Source organism: Cygnus atratus, chromosome 11 (genome assembly GCF_013377495.2).
Source record: "Cygnus atratus isolate AKBS03 ecotype Queensland, Australia chromosome 11, CAtr_DNAZoo_HiC_assembly, whole genome shotgun sequence".
Taxonomy (NCBI): Eukaryota; Metazoa; Chordata; class Aves; order Anseriformes; family Anatidae; genus Cygnus; species Cygnus atratus.
This window is the reverse complement of record NC_066372.1, coordinates 4,486,776-4,504,214: the sequence shown is the minus strand read 5'-3', so window position 1 is coordinate 4,504,214 and position 17,439 is coordinate 4,486,776. Positions and strand designations below refer to the sequence as shown.

At 38.4% G+C, this 17,439-nt stretch overlaps 1 protein-coding gene across 4 annotated transcripts in view; it reads left to right on the top strand.

Annotated features, from left to right (window-relative positions):
* Positions 1-17,439, top strand: part of MYO1E (myosin IE) — a 92,065-nt gene that overhangs the window by 21,849 nt on the left and 52,777 nt on the right. For 2 of the 4 annotated variants that reach the window (XM_035554253.2, XM_035554254.2), the window contains exon 2: positions 16,179-16,322. In XM_035554253.2, the coding sequence (XP_035410146.1) occupies positions 16,179-16,322 (144 nt within the window). Of the gene's footprint in view, positions 1-7,352; positions 7,358-10,530; positions 10,601-16,178; positions 16,323-17,439 lie in introns of those variants that run through there. The other 2 variants (XM_035554251.2, XM_050712894.1) reach the window with 2 other exon arrangements.

Below are 17,439 nucleotides of genomic sequence, written 5' to 3'. Positions count from 1 at the left end.
TCTTGACTTAAATACTTAATGTAGAAAAACGTAAAGCTTTCTTTAAAAGGCTTCAACAGAGTGTAATGAATTGAGACAGCTAAAAAGCTAAAAGCAAATAAAAAGGATATTGGTAACGAGCATTTATCTCATGTCTAGGTTGTGTGAAGGTTGGGGGGAGGGGGGAAGAGTACTCATCTAACAGCTGTCTCTTGTGAATCAGTGCTGAGCTTAGATGGAAAGTCAATATTACAACTAGACTTTTGCTGCTGAGTACTGTGTGAAACTCAGCTGGTCTTAGTTTACATTTCCAATGACTTTTTCCTTCTTTTTGGTTTGTTTAGTTTATGTGGGTTTTAATTTGGTGTTCAATTTGAATGAGCCCAAGAGTTAAAAGCACTGTACATCCCAGGCATTTAACATGAATTCATATTAAACTTTAAGTCCAGCAAGCTGAGGTCTTCAGACAGTTAATATCTGAAATTTAAGTGTTTTCTTGATAATTCTCAAATTTGGAAACCTCAGTGAAAGTAACTTGTGGTTTAGCTTGAATTTTACCTGTTCTGAGTTTTCATTGTGAAGTTTAGCATATGCTTAAGATAAAACCTAGCTAGCCTTCTCTTTTGAGGGTAAGATGCCAAATTCTTTTACCATTAAGAAATGTAGACAAGTAGTTGATAAATTGTGTTTTAAAATTATACAAAAGAGGTCTTTGAAGACAGTAATGTCTACTAATTTTGGTAGGGATACAGGTGGTAGTGATGAAGAAGGGAACAATGTAGAATGTGAAATAATGCTGAATACAGATTTGCATCAATACAGTTGGGGGGGGTAATTTATTTGGATTGGGTTTCAATTTGGATGCTGTACATCTTTTCACTGTTCTTGAGTGTTCAAATAGAACAAACTTTCAGTTAAATGAGGTGTCCTCAACAAAGAAAATGTTAATAATTTTCTGACAGGAAGCCAGAGTCAGACATGGGTATGGAAACAATAAAGGGGACAGGAATATGCAGTATCACACTGCTCCACTTCAGAGATGTTTTTAAATAAAATTTGAGCAACTTACCTGTATTGGTATGCAACATTTCTTTCTTCAAAGCTGATAAGTAGCTTTCCATTCAATTTCCCTTTAACAGAATTACTTCGAAACTGATAGATATTTATGATGCTGATAGTGAATTACAAGTCATAACAGATGTTTAATTTTGGTGTTTTACATATTTCTGCAAAATCGGTGATAAAGCTACTGACTTTGTGAAACAACAAGCTTTTAGAAGTCATTAAAAAACCCACTGGAATATATTCAGAGCTTGTTTGGCTGGCATCTCTGCTTAAAACATAATTATGCCAATACAACATCTGCAAAACTGAATCTAATATGCATCCTGATAGTATCAGTTTCCTCTAGCAGATACATGAAGAAAGCTGGTTTAGAAGTGAAATCAGTTGTCAACACATCTGGTAAAAGCCTATAGCTATGGAGGTAGCTGGATGTCTGAACTAGCTTTCTGTTAGTTTTCTTGCTTCAGTAATTTGAATGCTAAATATCTCCATGAAACATTCCAGCATTTAAAAAGACCCACACTCCCTCCTCCCCAAATAAACAACCGACCGACCAACCAACCAAAAAAGAAAGAAACAAATGAAAAAAAAAAAAAAAACAGACAAAAAGCTTGGGGAGCAGAATAGCTGTTTGTGTGAAAAGATCTCTTTGGTGTAGACTAATAGGAACTGTCATTTGACCTACCAAGTGAACTTCTGCACACAGTTCATAAAATGAAGACACTGCAATTTCTGGGATCATACATATGCGTTGTTGCAACCTACATAATAACCATGAAGACCCAATCACCTAGCTGTAAAAGGTTGTATTAAAAATTTTGGGGCCAGATACTTCCTTTAATTCAGCTACTAACCCTGGTGTTCCACTGGAGTAGAATGAATTCTTCGTATTCTGAATGCATTTCTATGCTCCCATCTTTTTGGGACATCAGCTTTCCTGGCAGAATGATACGAGGCACTTAGCCAATGGAGATCATGTATATTCATTTTTAGCTTTATTTTTCTCAGTGCCTTATGAATTATTATGCAAATGTGAAAGTCTGTAGAGCAGATATAAAAGCTTAATGAAAGCTACAGTAAATAATTCAAAGCATGGGATCTGACAGAAAGAAGATATGACAGCCTTATGAAGTCTTAAGCAGGCTGCGTTATTTGGAAAAGTGTTCAAAGAATAGCATGCTTTTCATGTTGACTAGGAAAACACTAATAAAAGCCAGTGAAATAAAAACAAGGTATTAAAAGAAGCTAAGTATTCTATAAAACCAAAATATTACTTGCTGTTTTTATGTACTTTCTTCCTGAAGCTGCTCTTACCACAGAGTGGACTGAATAAACAGAAATATTTTAGAAAATTAGCGTAACAGCAAATGTTAAGTTTCCATATGAATAATGGCTATGTGGAAGATGATCTGGTTATGAGAGCATCTCTAATTTATAGACACTCAGTGGGACCTGCTTGCTTTGGCATAGCGTAGTTATTGGTTCAAGTGAAAACCAGTCCCTGCCAAAGGATGTGCAGGAAATTGTCGCAACGGGTAAGTATTTTCATTATTCAGTCACTAAGTTCCCACTTTTGTATGTTTACCTTGAGTATCTTAGACTTTTCCTGCTGTCACCATGTACTTTGCAGGAGAAATATCCTTTTGCCTCCTGAATGATTAGGTAAGGTCCTTATGTGCATGTCTGAAAACCTGGAGTGATCTGCAAAGTTTTCTGTACGGGATCTTAATAACCTTGGTGTATCTTCAGGCTGGCAGGGGAATGTGCTTTCTACTGGCATTCCTGTGAACTCTAGAAAGCGTGTGCTCCTAAGCTGCAGCATAGTTGTGTAGCAGTCTTTGAGCCTTAGGCCAAAATCAAATACTAAGCTCTTTGCAGATCAGGCCAGGTATGGAGGTACAGCTGAGAAAGTGAAGCGTCTGAGAAAGAGTCTCCTACACGGTGCATGAACTTTGTCAGGTCTGATGTACGCGGCTTTTCCCAAGATTTTGCTTCTTCCTGCTTCTTTGGTTAAAAGCTGATGTGAATATGTAGGACTTAGTTCTTTGAAAAGATATATGGAACTAATTTCTGAAGTGGGATGCTCAAAGGAATCCTTGCTTGTATTTATGTAATAATTAAACAAGAATTTGTATTTGGAAGAACTGAAATAAAAATTAGTGTTGGATTATTTTGAAGGGTTGCAATAAAGGCTTAACCAGTGTTATCAAGTAGTCTACTCCACTCTGAAGTCAAATCTGATTTCTGCACATGGATAGCAAAACTTGAAAGCTAATAAAAAAAGGAATTCGTGGGCTAAGCCACGTGCATCTTACAAGCCTGGTGTCAGCTCCCCAGTAGGTGGGGTGAACGCTGCTCCCTGTTGCACTGAGTCAGTAGCGTGGGGGTAAACAGGAAGCTGCTGTAGTCCTGGAACCTTTATTGTGTGTTTATTTAGCACCCTGTGAAATTAAAGCAAATATAGAAAGCAATTTTTACATTAGAGCCTCCCCAGCTGTGGAACCTCTTCTGCCCACCCCAAGCAAGCACCTCCAGCCACTGCCTTCAGAGAGAGGAGCTGACTGCTCCCATGGGACACGTCAGTGTTAGGGGGGAACCGCTCCTGCCTCAGCAAGGAATCAGAGATTTCCCTGTGTATCCTGCCTCCCAGTGTCCCAGCTGTCAGTGCTGCTGGGGGCTCTGCTTGCTCTTGGGCTCCCCCCCAGTACAGTGACCTGAGCTCTACAGCTGAGCACAGTCTAAGGACAGATTATGCAACTCCTCAATCCAACATGACAGCAGGTATTCTTGCAGCCATCTAATGGGGAAAATCCCAGATAAGTTGAACTGCAGCCAGGCCTTTGGCAAGCCCATTCCTTTTTGCAGGGCACCAGCGCGGCAGCAGTTATCTCATGCCGGTGATGCCACCAGGATCGGCTGTGTACACAGGAGGACAGGCCCTGATTATACCAGGCAGGAAGGTCAGAGTATCTCAAAATAGGTTGGTTTGAAGCCACTGAACATTCCTGTGCCCACATTAATAAATCAGCAGTAGATTTAATTTGGCATGTTTTATTTTGGGCATCTTGGCAGTGCATTACACTAATAAAGTCTTGAGGTATTAGCACAAGGATGCTTTTTGATATCTACTGTTCAAACACCAGCATTAGCTACAGTTATCATCTGTTGCGTTGCAACTTTTGCTGATTTATCATAACTATTACAAAAAATGGTGTTTTTATTTAGCTTGAACTACCATGGATAGGAGACTACATAATTCTCAAAAAAAATTTTACGTTCCCTTTGATTTGTAAATAAAAATTCATATATATACATGTTTTTATTATACCTAAAAGGAAAAGAAGAAACCAAAAGGGCCTTGAGGATGGTTTTTCAACATGATTTTAAATCCAAATCCAAATGTGATTCTGGGGGGATGACTTAGCAGGTGTGCTTATTTTATACATTAGTCTTCCTTTGCAGAACTGTCACATACTTTTACCCAACTGGATGAAGCTGTTGGCATAAAAACATTCAGCTTGTTATTTTTGATTAAAACCAGGGGTAATGAAACGAGGTCCATGCCAATTTCTGTAACTTGCACGACCTGTTAGATTCTTATTAACAGTTTATGAAATGAGGACAAATACCCCCAACAAAATTGTAGCTGTTGACTAATTTATTGAAAAGTAAACCAATATTGTTTTACATGTAGAAATGTAATGTTATGTATTATTGCTTGAGTGTGTTAGTACGTCACATTGGAGTTGTTTTGTATCCAAAGAAAGGTCTTAAGGCTATGTGCTAAGTAAATGAGAGGAAAAAAAAAAAGGTAGTTTTGGGATGCTGGGCAATTAAGAGTGTCTTCATAGGCGGTGTATTTCTAAGTTAATGAAACAGGCATGATGGGGCACAGGTATCTTTTTTTTTTTATTAAAATAAATATCTAAGCCATCCAAGTCATCCATTTATTGAGATTGTTTCAGTTTCTTTACAAATTTGGGAAGGATGGTTTTATTTCCTAAAATAGTATTTTATTTTTTTTACTTTATTCTGTCATACTTGCATATCACTAGTACTAGTATTAGACCCGTATTTTTAAAGAGCTTTTTTCACTGGAGTGTTCAGGTAGTAAACATGTGAGTTTTTAGAACAGAGTTCAATGCCCAAGAACCTTCAAAAATCATGTAGAGGTAAAATACTAGAATGCATAAAAAGGTTAAAAAAAATAACACAGGTTATTAAATTTCAGTTATCGTTTGTCCTTCTCTAGGACATACACCGAGTAGTTTTAAAAACAGCGTGTCAGACTAAGCACTGCAGGTCTAGCACTGCAGGGTTAGAAAGGCTGTCGTGAATAGTCATTTGGGACTTTTGGAATCGTTATTCATGCAGACCTCCCCTCCCCTCCCCTCCCCTCCCCTCCCGGTCACCTATTTCAGCAAGCTTTCAGCAAACTGAATTACAGTAGCTGAAAAGCTGACAGAGCTTGTGCAACAGGGGGTCAGGCCGCGGCTCCCTCAGGCTGGCCTCCTGGGATCCCCGGGCCCTCTCTCCCCGGCTGGTTGTTTTCGTTTGCTTTCAAACTGTGGGACACTTACAGTTTTTGCAGGAACTGCTTTGCTACTAAATAATCAGGTTTTAAAGATAACTTTTTTTCACAGGATTGCATAGAATAGTTGGGGTTGGAAGGAAGCTGTGGGGGTCATCTGGTCCAACCCCCTTGCTCCAGCAGGGCCTCGTAGGGTAGCTTGCCCAGGAACCTTTGTTCATCTTCTAAAAGTAGTGGTCTACAGGGTGAAAACAAATTTCTGAATTTTGGTTATTCTAATTTCATTAAGCCTTTTCAATGTCTTAGTATTTTTAATGAAAAAAATGCAGATACCTTTTGTATGTACTGATGCAGAATGGGGAAAAAAACACCTGAAAACCTTATTGGTCTGGGAGCATAGTTTTATGCCTCACTTTTAATATATCTAATGAATTAAAATGTCTAGGGAAATATTATGATCTTAATGAAAAATGAAAGCAAAAGTCATATTGATAGGCACATAATTCTTAATACAAATAATGTTTTCATGCAGTGCCAATACACTCGTTAAGAGATTTACTATCATTTTATTATGTAAAAGTTTCATTTGGCAATGTTATCTCAATAAAAATATTTGCTGAAAAGTAAATATTTTATGACAAGACAATAACATGGTTAAAGTTTTATACTAAATGTAATTAAAGATTCAAAAATATAAATGCTTGGCATTTCCTCATTTTGTCATGCTTCATGGTTACTGGTGGAGTTGCTTTTGAACAAGTTTTTCAAGGATAAGTCACGCTTTAATTGCATAATTAAGAATAGAAATTGTGACTATTTTCTTTCAGTGTATAGTATTTTCCTGTTTATAACTAAAATGTTGAACTAATTGTGTAAATACTTGATGGGAATGAAATGTAGTGAAGTAGCAAAGGCAGGCCTTCAGGTGTGTTACCACAGATATCAAATGGTTGTGTTACTAAATGCACGGCTGTACGCCAGGTGATGAGAGCTGAGAAAAAGCTAGATTCATCCTCTCATGACGAGCTCTGTAGTCTTTGTAGAAAATAGAGCAGTGGTAGAGAGAGGCAGTATGTGGAGAGTCTGGGCTAATCAGCCACTGAACAGTTGTCACTAGGTAGCCCAGTGAGCTTGCAGGGTTGATGGGCCGCAGTTGATAGCAAGTCTGCTGATGTGAACAGCCCTCCTTGTATTCTTATTGTGAAAGGGTAATTGGAGGCTCCAAGGCCACAGGCTGCAGAGGAATCATTTCCCTAATAAAACCCTCTATCTCAAAGCCATCATCCATGGGCACCATTTGGGGACAGACTTTGGCTTTAAGGTCTCAGGTTAATGTCTCAGCCGTATTAGTCTGGTGAGAAAAACAAATACTTTGATTTTATCATGAAACAAAAGGGTCAATGGGAGAGGGGAAAAAAAAGCAACTTCCGATTGCTGTTTGTAGATATACAGATACGGCAGTGACTGAGCAGAAAGGAATCCACTGGGGTGAGCTGTGGCCTGTGAACATGGTTTGGTGCTAAGGGCCTGAGATCCCCAAAACTGGAAGATGGGGGAAGGGAAACAAGCAGTAACATCAGCTAGAACATGACAGGCTTGTGATGGCATTACTGCAATATGACGCTGGTTTTACTTTCTCCAAAAACTTCAGCTGGCACCAGTATACAGTAATGTACCACCATCAAAATGCTGTCTTCTGGCAGTGCATATGGAAGACAGTGGTCCATGTGTAGAGCTTCTGAGTCATGCTGTTCTGAGAGTCTTCTCTCTAGAAACCAGATGGTAAGCTCCCACTTGACTTCAGTTCCGTATTTAGTTTCAGGATGATCAAGGAAAAATATTTTCAGTGTGATGCTAAAGGAGAGTCTGTGGCATTTTGTCTAAATTTATTGATTGAGGTTTTCGAACTATGCATTTCAATTAAAGACCATAATACATTTTCATTAATGTGACACACATAGGAAGACTTGGAATAAATTCATTATAGACAAATTGTTTTCAGTTGCTTGAAATAAATAAAGGAAAAAAAAGTGTTTTGTTCCAGAAGGGGTGAAACATTTGGGAGCATTCCAGCTATAGAAAATCTTGTGATTTTTGGCCTCTGAGATCCCAGTTGCTACATAGTATTTTGCGAGAGGTGATACTGAAACAGTCTCAGAACATGCCTTTTCCAGGGAGATGTCAGGAGAATGAATGAGCTCTTGTCCTTTTTTGTAATGAGAGTGAAAGTAAGAAAAAGTTCACATATACATAGATGCCCTTATATTGTACAGTTAAAAAAAATGAATTTTCATACTCTGTGGAACTGTGATAGCAAGTTTTGGTTAAAATATACAGTATTTTGTAGTATTGCATTTGAGATGGGTGCTTGCGCAAAACCTCTTTAAACTTGTTTTAAATGGAAAAGAGGGACAGAAAATATTATCTGTAAAGGACAAATACAGCCAAAGTGAAACATGTTTGCTGTAATTGTTCTCTTTGCATTTTCTTAACTTGCATAATAAGTATATACAGTGCAAACTGCATGTACAATTTAGAGATTGGGAGTCAGTGTGAATGGATGCTGCTCAGTGATCGGATGATTGGAATGGCAGATATGTACAACCTGACTAAATTTTGCTATTGCAAGGCCTGTCTGTAATCCATCACTGTCGCAGGGGATTTAGCTACTTATGCCATGGTGTATAGGTGAAATACAGGACATCTCTGGGGGTTGCTCAGTAGGTCAAGTAAAGCAGTGAATATTCAGGACTAAATCAACCATGTTAAATACTTAACAGTGTTGCATTTTCCTGAGAAGATTATTTCTTGGAACTTTAGGCCACAGCCATCCAAAAAGCTGTGGGATAGACAAACATGAATTTACAGTTCATTAGACACTTTTTGGTGACTGCCTACTCTCTCTCTGTGTAAGTTGTATCAAAAACTAATGTATGCTACCGTATCTGCTCTTAAGTTCGTTCATATCCTTATTTGTTCTGCAGAGTATCTATACCTGTTTTTAAAAATAACCTTTTTTTTAAATTAAAAAAAAATACTGATGCAATACCTGTTTCCCATAGTCAAACACTGAAGTAATTTTTATTTTGGTGGTGTTCTGCTTTTATGAGAATGCTGATGTCTTTCCCGACTCCGACAAATGAGCATCATGCATATACCCTGTAGACATCTCATATTCCCATAGCTTGTATTGTGTTTCAGGCGTGCATTTGCTGTTTGGGTGAGCAGGCTGTAGTTTGTCCCTTGCTCTCCTCCCGAGCACAGCTGCCCCAGCTGTGCTGGTGCTGGCTGCCGGGAGGGCAGAGCCATGCCCTGGAACCAGTGCCCAGAGCAGCAGGCAGCAGTGGGGTGGTGGGGACATGTCCCAGTGCCACCCCTGCTGCCTCTGAAGTCCTGCAAAGGGGCAGCTCAGGAGCAGATGAGGAGCAAGTGCTTGGGCAACTGGGACATCCCAGCAGTGTGTCACCAGCTCTGGAGTCTGTCCTAACCATGCTAGGCTGAATCCTGTCCTACAACAAACTGTGAGAATTGACTTCTTTTCCCCTCAGAAATCTTTTTATTGATACTTCATTTCCCTAGGTGTGTCTTTCTGGGATATTAAGCTGGTCGTAGTTCCCGTTCTTTAATACATTTTTGGAATTTTTAATTCTTTGTATAAAATATCTGTCCTGCAACTAGATGCTTAATACTTTTGCTTTGCTATTTTCTCAAATATTTAAGTACTGCCTTTTTTCTCCCTTAATGTTTCCATCATATTTAATTTAAATCATTTGCCTTTTATCTTTGTCCATCTAGCTACTGCTTCTGTCTTCCCTTAATTTAGTCTCTGGAATGTGGTCACATCACAGCAGCCAATGTCTGTTTCCTCAAACATTACATACACAAGTGCTATTTTGATGCACTTGTCTACTATGGCTTCTCAATTTTGATTATACCAATCAAGAACCAAAATTCAAGTTAAGCTTTTATGAAATATTTTCTACTGAGAAAGGCAGACTGTTTCACTTCATAGAAATACATGAAAGATTCCTATCATTAGACTGTTAAAGTTTACTATTTTGGTGAATGGTACTGCAAAAAGCTGGCAGTGTGTTTTGGTTGTTTTTATTGTTGTTTTGTTTGTTTGTAAGATGGAAGAACTAGTATGAATTATGCATGTATGAGAGTAGTGGTATGCCTCCATTGGCAGAAGCATTGATGTCAGGTGTAGAGTAAATGGTGTGCAGCTTTTTGAGTATTCTGAGTTAAGATGATAACTGTGTGTTGATGATACTAATCTGAGTGGAGAAACAAATGCTTCCAAAACTACAAGGATTTTATGCAATAGCACTCTGTCTGGAATAGGTAAAGAAAATACTTGAAAAGGGAAAGAAAAGATCATGCTTGTGATCATTTGACACTCTTACTCCCTCATGGAGGCTGAGTCCCTTCTGCACTATGATGGAGGATGAGTGTTAGCTACTGAAAAAAGCAGTCAGGAGTGCAGGTTGGCAATTTTTCCCTTTGTGGGAACCAAGAAATGATTTTTTTAATCATATGTAAGTTGTTGTACTTTAGGCAGTGCTGAGAGAGAGGGGGAGAGAGAGAAACAAGGCACTTTCTCAGGGGCAGAATATACAGTCTTCTGATCCCTTGTTTTTAGCGCTTTATTTTTAGATATACTATTTTTAAACAGCTTGAAATACAAAAATATTTGCCTTTTTTCCAGTTAAAAGAAAACCCTGTTGTGACACAGCATGACTCAATCTTTTTATAGCTACATCAAATACGTGTTGCTTAGGATAATGTAAAAATGTATAAACAACAATAAAGGCAAAAATAAGAAAACAACAGTTGCTATTGTAACACAAGGTGGAGGGCAGCAACAGAAGTTTTGCAAATAGATGTCTCATCAAAATTATTATTCATTCTGAACAAAACAATACTGTGCTTTAACCATATCATACCAAAATTAGTACAGAAGGTCTAGAATTTATCTCCAGGACTGCCGTAGTAGTACGTGATGAAATCCCCTGGACATGGATGGTTAGTGCTGTTTTTTTGTTTGCTAAGTAAAATGTTTGTATCTCTTTGTGTAAACGTAGCAATTGTCTTAAACTGTTAACATATGCGTGTTAAGAGAAATTTGGAAATTGACAGTAGAATTCATTTTAGGCTCTTTAGAGTCTTGATTGTTTTGCTGCTGAAGATGGTAAAATTGTGGAGGTCTGCAGGACAGTGCTCCTCATTTGCCAGCCAGTTGTGACCGTGGATATGAGCTCCTGAAGCGGTACGGCTCTGAAACAGTAGGCTTTTGGCTCATGGGGTCATCTTGTGTGTCATAAATGTTATTCTTGTCAGATTGCAAAGCAGATCTGATTTTGAGCCTGAAACAGCAACCAAATGAATAATAACAGCTGACAGCAGTGCAGCACACGCCTTTAATTCCTACTTTGCCAGCCCAGCCTTCGTTCCCTGCGCAACTTGAAGCACGGGGTTTGAAGCCCTCAGAGAAGCCCGCAGGAGCCTTGGCAGCCAGGTTGTTCTGCGCCTGCTTGCGTTTCCACTGCTGGGGCTTTTCACCAGGCAGAGGTGCTGAGGGCCTTTTGCAGGCCACTGAGGTGGTTTTGGCTTTTTGTATTTTTTCTAATCTGCCAAGCTTGTCTTCTTCCAGCTGATTACGCTTTGTTAGTGCTGACACAAAGACTTGTATTGTCTAATTTATTGTAGAGTTTGAGCATATCTTTCACCAAGAAAACCTGAGGCCAAGTTGTGGTTTGCTGACCTTTAAATGTGCCGCTTAGCCCAGGGGTCCACAGACAGCCCTGAGCCTCTGTGTTAGCCCGGATCTGACCGTGCCACAGTGCTGCTCTGCTCAAGTTACTGGGCCCTCACTGGTGCTGAGGTGAGCATTTCCAGCCACCCTTGTTCTCCCAGGTCAACTGTGGGAGACCTGGCCTCTCTCAGGAGCGGGTGGAGGCGGAGTGCGGTGTGTGAAGGGCTGCACAGGACAATCAGCAGCTGGCTAAATTAGTTTGGGTCCTCCTTGCAGAGGAGGGTCAAGTTAAGGTGGACACCAGGTAAGTAGCTCGGGTTTAAATTATCTCCAGATTAGAATATTGCATTTTTATGCGGATGATAGAAAGCTGTAGCTAAAATAAAGGTTAAATTCTCAAGAAATATCCAATAAGAACAAATCATTTGTGTTTGAAATGTGCCAGCTGAGGGAGGTCAGAAGTCATGTATTGCAATCCCTATCCCTTCCCTGCTCAGCGTAGTTCACTTTGCTTGTATTTTTACAACAGAATACCAAAACCTACGTAGTTATTTCACAGTAAAAACATACTTTTTGGTAGTGTAGGCACTGATTAAATCTAACTTCTAAATTTAGGCTAATGAAATAACTAGATTAGTACAGCCCCTGTTTAAAAAGGATTCTGCTGGTTTGCTTTGGTCTGCAGAGGCTGTAGAAATTAAATCTGTGTAGCACCAAAACTCAAAGAAAGACCATATTCTGAAGTGTAATTTGTCTGGGTCTTCTCTCCATAGTTAAAATAATATAGAAATACTGGCTCCTGGAAGTGCAGCAGAATCAGAGATGAGAAATTTCACTTTGGACTATGTTTGATCAGTGTTTGTCTTCCTGCCAGACAGAGTTGATGTTTCTGTCCGCCTCTGAAAAGCACTTACAACTTTATGAATCAGTGCTCTGTGATCATTACTACCTATGTTCTTTCTTAGTTTTAGTACCTGCGTGCTGTGTTTCACTGTTCCAAAATCATTACTACCCATGTTCTTTATTATTATTACAACGTCCATGCTCAGCTCTCTTGGTTTATTTGTAACTCCTTCAAAGAATGCAAGACAAGGCTAACTATATAATGTGATGACATGCTAAGTTTTCCTGCCTGATAATACACTCCTTAGAATTTTCCATTCCATGAGCAGATCCTTTTCCATCCACTGCCTGTGCCTCTTCATTTGTAAGGGAACAATATCACTCCTTAGGATTAATTTATGAGGGATCACCGTCCTTGCCTATGAAGTTCTTTTTCTGGTTACTTACTGTTTTGCTAAGTCTGTACAGCTTTCTACAAACTTGGTTTACTGTACCACATGAAGCCATCATTTAAAAGTCTACATTGTGTGCGTGTGTGTTTATATTACAGTATTATTTCTATGAATCTGAAAATAATTGTAGTTATACTTCTTCAGAGATGACTTTTTTTTCAGTTTTAACTGAGTTGTTTATTACAAATATATCAAGTATAATTTTGAGATGGAAAGGCTTCCACATATGATAGTGTTTTGGGAGAGACATTTAAAGTACATTTCTATAATTTGCTTCTTGAACAAGTTTTGAAAATGCAATTAAAAACATCATAACTTTTAAATATATATTCTTGACCTCTAGGAAGTGTGTAGTGTTGGAGAGGTGTGAAGAGTTCCTTTACAACTGCTGTGATGTGGACTTTGGTTGATTTATGACAGGAAGATTTTTTTTGTATTTCAGAACAATAGAAGAATATTAACTGTTAGCTGGACGTGGTTATACTACCAGTTGGAAGGGGCTGAGGTTGATAAATTCAGGTCAGACTCTAACACCATGCTATGATTCATGCTTGGAAGAGAAAGAACTTGGGGGTAGATGGTGCCTTGTAGGAACAGCACTCTGTTTTGTTGCCCAGACCGAGGAGGTGCTAGGCACTACATGTGGCCACCCTACTGGTGCTAGGTTCCTCAGAAAAAAAAAAGAGGGTGAAAACAATGCTTAAACATACAAATGAAATTAGTTACTGCTAAAGCTTGGACTTATTTCTAGATCCACAGGAAAAATCTGACAAAGGTCTGCCAAAGGTTTGCTGCTTCTCCATATAGTTTCCTATAAGGCTGTGCCTTAAGGGAGAAATAGTCCCAAACTACCAATAGAAACTTATTTAAAATGTGATACAATATTATTGTGAACTACTTAGTGCTAACACTGTCGGCTGTCTTCAGTGCAATTGGTTTCCTGGATATTTAGGCTGCGGCTTTTTTTATTACATCTCTGCTGCCTTTTCCGTCTGTGTGTGATACTGTAGGAGTCAGATTTGATCACAGCTGCACATTAAATCAGCGTAAGCACTGGGTAGAGCACCTCTCAAGGTAAGCTGAGCCTTCCTGGCATTGCCTTTTGCTGGTTTGCATTGCTTTTAAAAAGAAGCTTCTGGCCTGGTAGTGTGTGACTCACAGTCAACCAACAGTCACGGACTTTTATAAAGCTTGCTGTTGTGTGAACTGTGTGCACTTTTTCCATACATCCAATGAGCTTTGTGAGCTTCGTCCATTTCTCACTGAATTTCCAATGGGAGCTAGGTTTTCTCCCACCATCTCATTTCTATTTTTCTGTAGCTTATTTGATTTTCTGATGCTAAACCACCTTCTGCATAGCTTTATGTCATTCTACATGTTTATTTTTATACTACACCTTTTTTGTCCATGCTGCCAGTCCCTTTTTCCAAGTGTAATATCACAAATAGTTGATGAGTACACTGAAGGAAATTATGCATTTCTGCTGGACTTCTGTTTTCTCAAATAACCTGACCTTCAACTTATTTTTCTGTCATGTGTTTTATAACAATTTCCAAAAATCAGTTGGTTCCTTCATTTTCTCAGTGCTTCCAGATCAGTGCTTCCATTTTGCAAATATAAAACTGACAAGTCTTATACAAACTAAAAGAGCTTGAAGATCATTTTGTTTATGCTCGTGTAAGGTTATTATGTTCAGGAGAATTGCTGAGATTGTGTGCTTTCAGACATACTGTCCTTTGCTATCCTGTATTTAAAAGCATTCTTTTCATTAAAGACTACAAATACTCTCTAGTATTGTTAGCAGTGATAGAGCTGAATCAGTGGTAGCAATGGCTGGGGACTTAATAAAATACACACGTAAAGCCTAGAAGTCCCGTGCTGTCTGCAGTAGGAAAATGGGTCTGTTTTTAGTGCACACTAATTTATTTTGAGATAAAAATCCAGTTGGTCCTTGTTTTTTATGTCAGTTAATCAAGCTGAGATGAGGCAAACCTATGGGCTTGACTGCACTTGCTCATGTACATTATGCACATTATGCATTAAATTGTGTCTTTGTTAGTTTTTACTGTTGTGTTTTTTTTTCCACAATTGATGCACTGAATTTTGTGGGAAAACATACTCTGAGACTAGTTTAATGAATACTTGCAGCCAAGCCCAGCTTAAAATAAGAACCTCGTGTTCCCCTGCTTCCATTTGTTGCTCCCACTCCTATACCTGGTATTAGTACAAGTGCTTGACTATCGACACGAGGAAGCCATTCTGCACCTTCGTACAATCTCATAGGTCTTTTGCTGGTATAAAAGTGTGCACACACAAAAGTTGTACATCTATCAGTCGCTGATGTCCCATTTCAAAATACTTGAGTGCGGCCAAAGTGTATGGAGTACCTACATTTTCTTTCTTACCCTGTATGATTATGCATTATTTTATTCTGCGAAACACTTTATAAAAACTTGCATGTATTCTGATGAATATGACTTGATCCCATAAAATACATGAAAGCAGCACAGCTAAATCTCATTATTTGGAATTGTAATGTTAGAAAATGGGAAGAGTACACCAAATTGCTGTTTTGTTAGCCACGTCTTCCTTGACAGCATACCTGGTAATTTATCAGTGTAAAATGTATTAATTTTAGTATTACTAATATCAGTATTGTACAAACAAAAATTCAAGTATAAAAACGCAAGAGGGCTGAACTCCATGAGAATTCCCTGCCAGGCTGCAAGGAGTAGTTTTGGGATTAAAGAACAGATTTATAGCTGCATTGCATCTAGACAGGATTTAATTCTGCTTATGGGTGCATCCACAAAACCCAACTACTGTTCAAATCAGCTGGAAGAAAACAGATTTTGATTTCAACTGCTGCAAATTGAAATGTCACGAGTTTTCAGTAGCATCCTGAAATAGTCTCTAAGTGTGGGGAGAGAATATCTATTTAGATGTCAGTTAAGCATGGTGACTAACAGATCAAAAGGGACTGTTAAGACATGCAGCTTGTCAGGCTGCACAGCATAATCTGCAGAACATCACTGAATACTTTCTGCATCAGGCTGAGCTTCTATTTGAGTAACATCGCATGTCCGCGTTTGACGTAAGACTGTTAAAGGAGGGAGAATCCACTGCATCCCTGTTTAATGTAGTTCAGGTGGTTAACTATCCTCACGACTAATAGTTGCACTGTAGGAGACTAATTTTAGCATCCTTAGCTTCCAATGACTGCATCTCAGTTGGAATAATTTGTTTGTTTGTTTGTTTGTTTCTGCTAGTTTTAGAAATGTCTGACATCTGAAATCCCTTCGGTGTGCAGACATTCACAAAACCCCATGAAATTACCTTCTGACTTTTGAGGGCAGTGATGCTTTAATTAATAATTCAGAGATGAGTAAGGTGACATCATTTGTGTATGCTTTTCTGTAATGCCTGGATTAAGGGATGGAATTCAATGTGAGGAATCTATTTTGGAAGTTGGAATTTGAATGGATTGTTTTCAGTTACCTAACGCTCATGAGAAATATAGTAACTTTTTTATGCTTCTTGTATTTTCCTGCAGGGCAGCAAAGGGCACTACAGATACCACTGGCAGAGCCACAATGTCAAGCACAGTGGAGTGGATGATATGGTCCTTCTTTCCAAAATCACAGAGGATTCCATAGTGGAGAACCTTAAGAAGCGATACATGGATGACTATATTTTTGTATCCTTTATACTGCTACTTTTATTTGGGCCCTGTGGACTTACTGAGGCAATGCAAGACTAGTAGTATATATGTATTCTGTTTAAGTAGATTAGTCAAGGATCCTGAGCATTTTATATGACAGTGCACCTGTGAGTACAGAAAATGAAATTTTGAAATTTGAAATTAAGATCTTAAGGTTTGAAATTAAGATCTGAAAAACGTTTTTATGGTATTCTTTTTGATATATGGTAGTGTTCTTGCCATTGTTGAAGATAGGCCTGTAGCTCCGTGTATTTATATATCCATGTGACCTCTGAAGCTAGGTGCAATTATGCTACTTCGATGATCAAGAATTAATAGGTTTAAGTGTTATATATGTGTTTTGAGATTGCTGTTGTCTTCATCTATCAAAATCTAAGTTTCAAAATAGCATTTCTTCTGTGACATAATCCTGTTTACAACTTCTAGAATTCTTAGTACTGTGGATCATGGACTGATGGAAACAGATGACCGTATGAACATCTGTAAATCTAAAATGTTTGCACTTCGATTCTTTTTTTTTTTTACTGTGATTAATGAAAACATGAAAGATTTAAGTACCTGAACATATAACCGAGCAAAAAAACCAGATTTTAGCACCAAAAATTTGCTTTTTTTTGAAATTTCATATGAAAAGACTTCCTAGAGACAAAACACTAGACACTGTTTCATTTTTAGCTTTCACAATATAACATGAGCTACAGTAAGAAATTTTGTAAACTCTAGTCTGTATGATAGTTACTTATTCTGCTTTAGCCAAGTTTTCATGCTTCCTAGTAGTATCTTGTGAACAGTTTCCTTGAAGTATTTAACTTTTTCTCTCCCTTTCTGCTAAAAAAATAAATATATAATGCCTCCTGGCTAACTCTATATATTCAGATAGTAAGAGCTAAGTAGCAGCTTGCTTTAGCAAGGACTGATAGAGGATAAGTAATGTTGCAGCTATGCTGACATTTCCATCCCAAACTGTATAAGTTTTTAATAGGTGTGCATTCATGGTTTTGGATCCTCTGTTCAATAAATTACCACACCATTAATAATTTTGCATTACAGAAATGTGATAAATTTGTCAAACTGATAACATTGGGGCAACCTA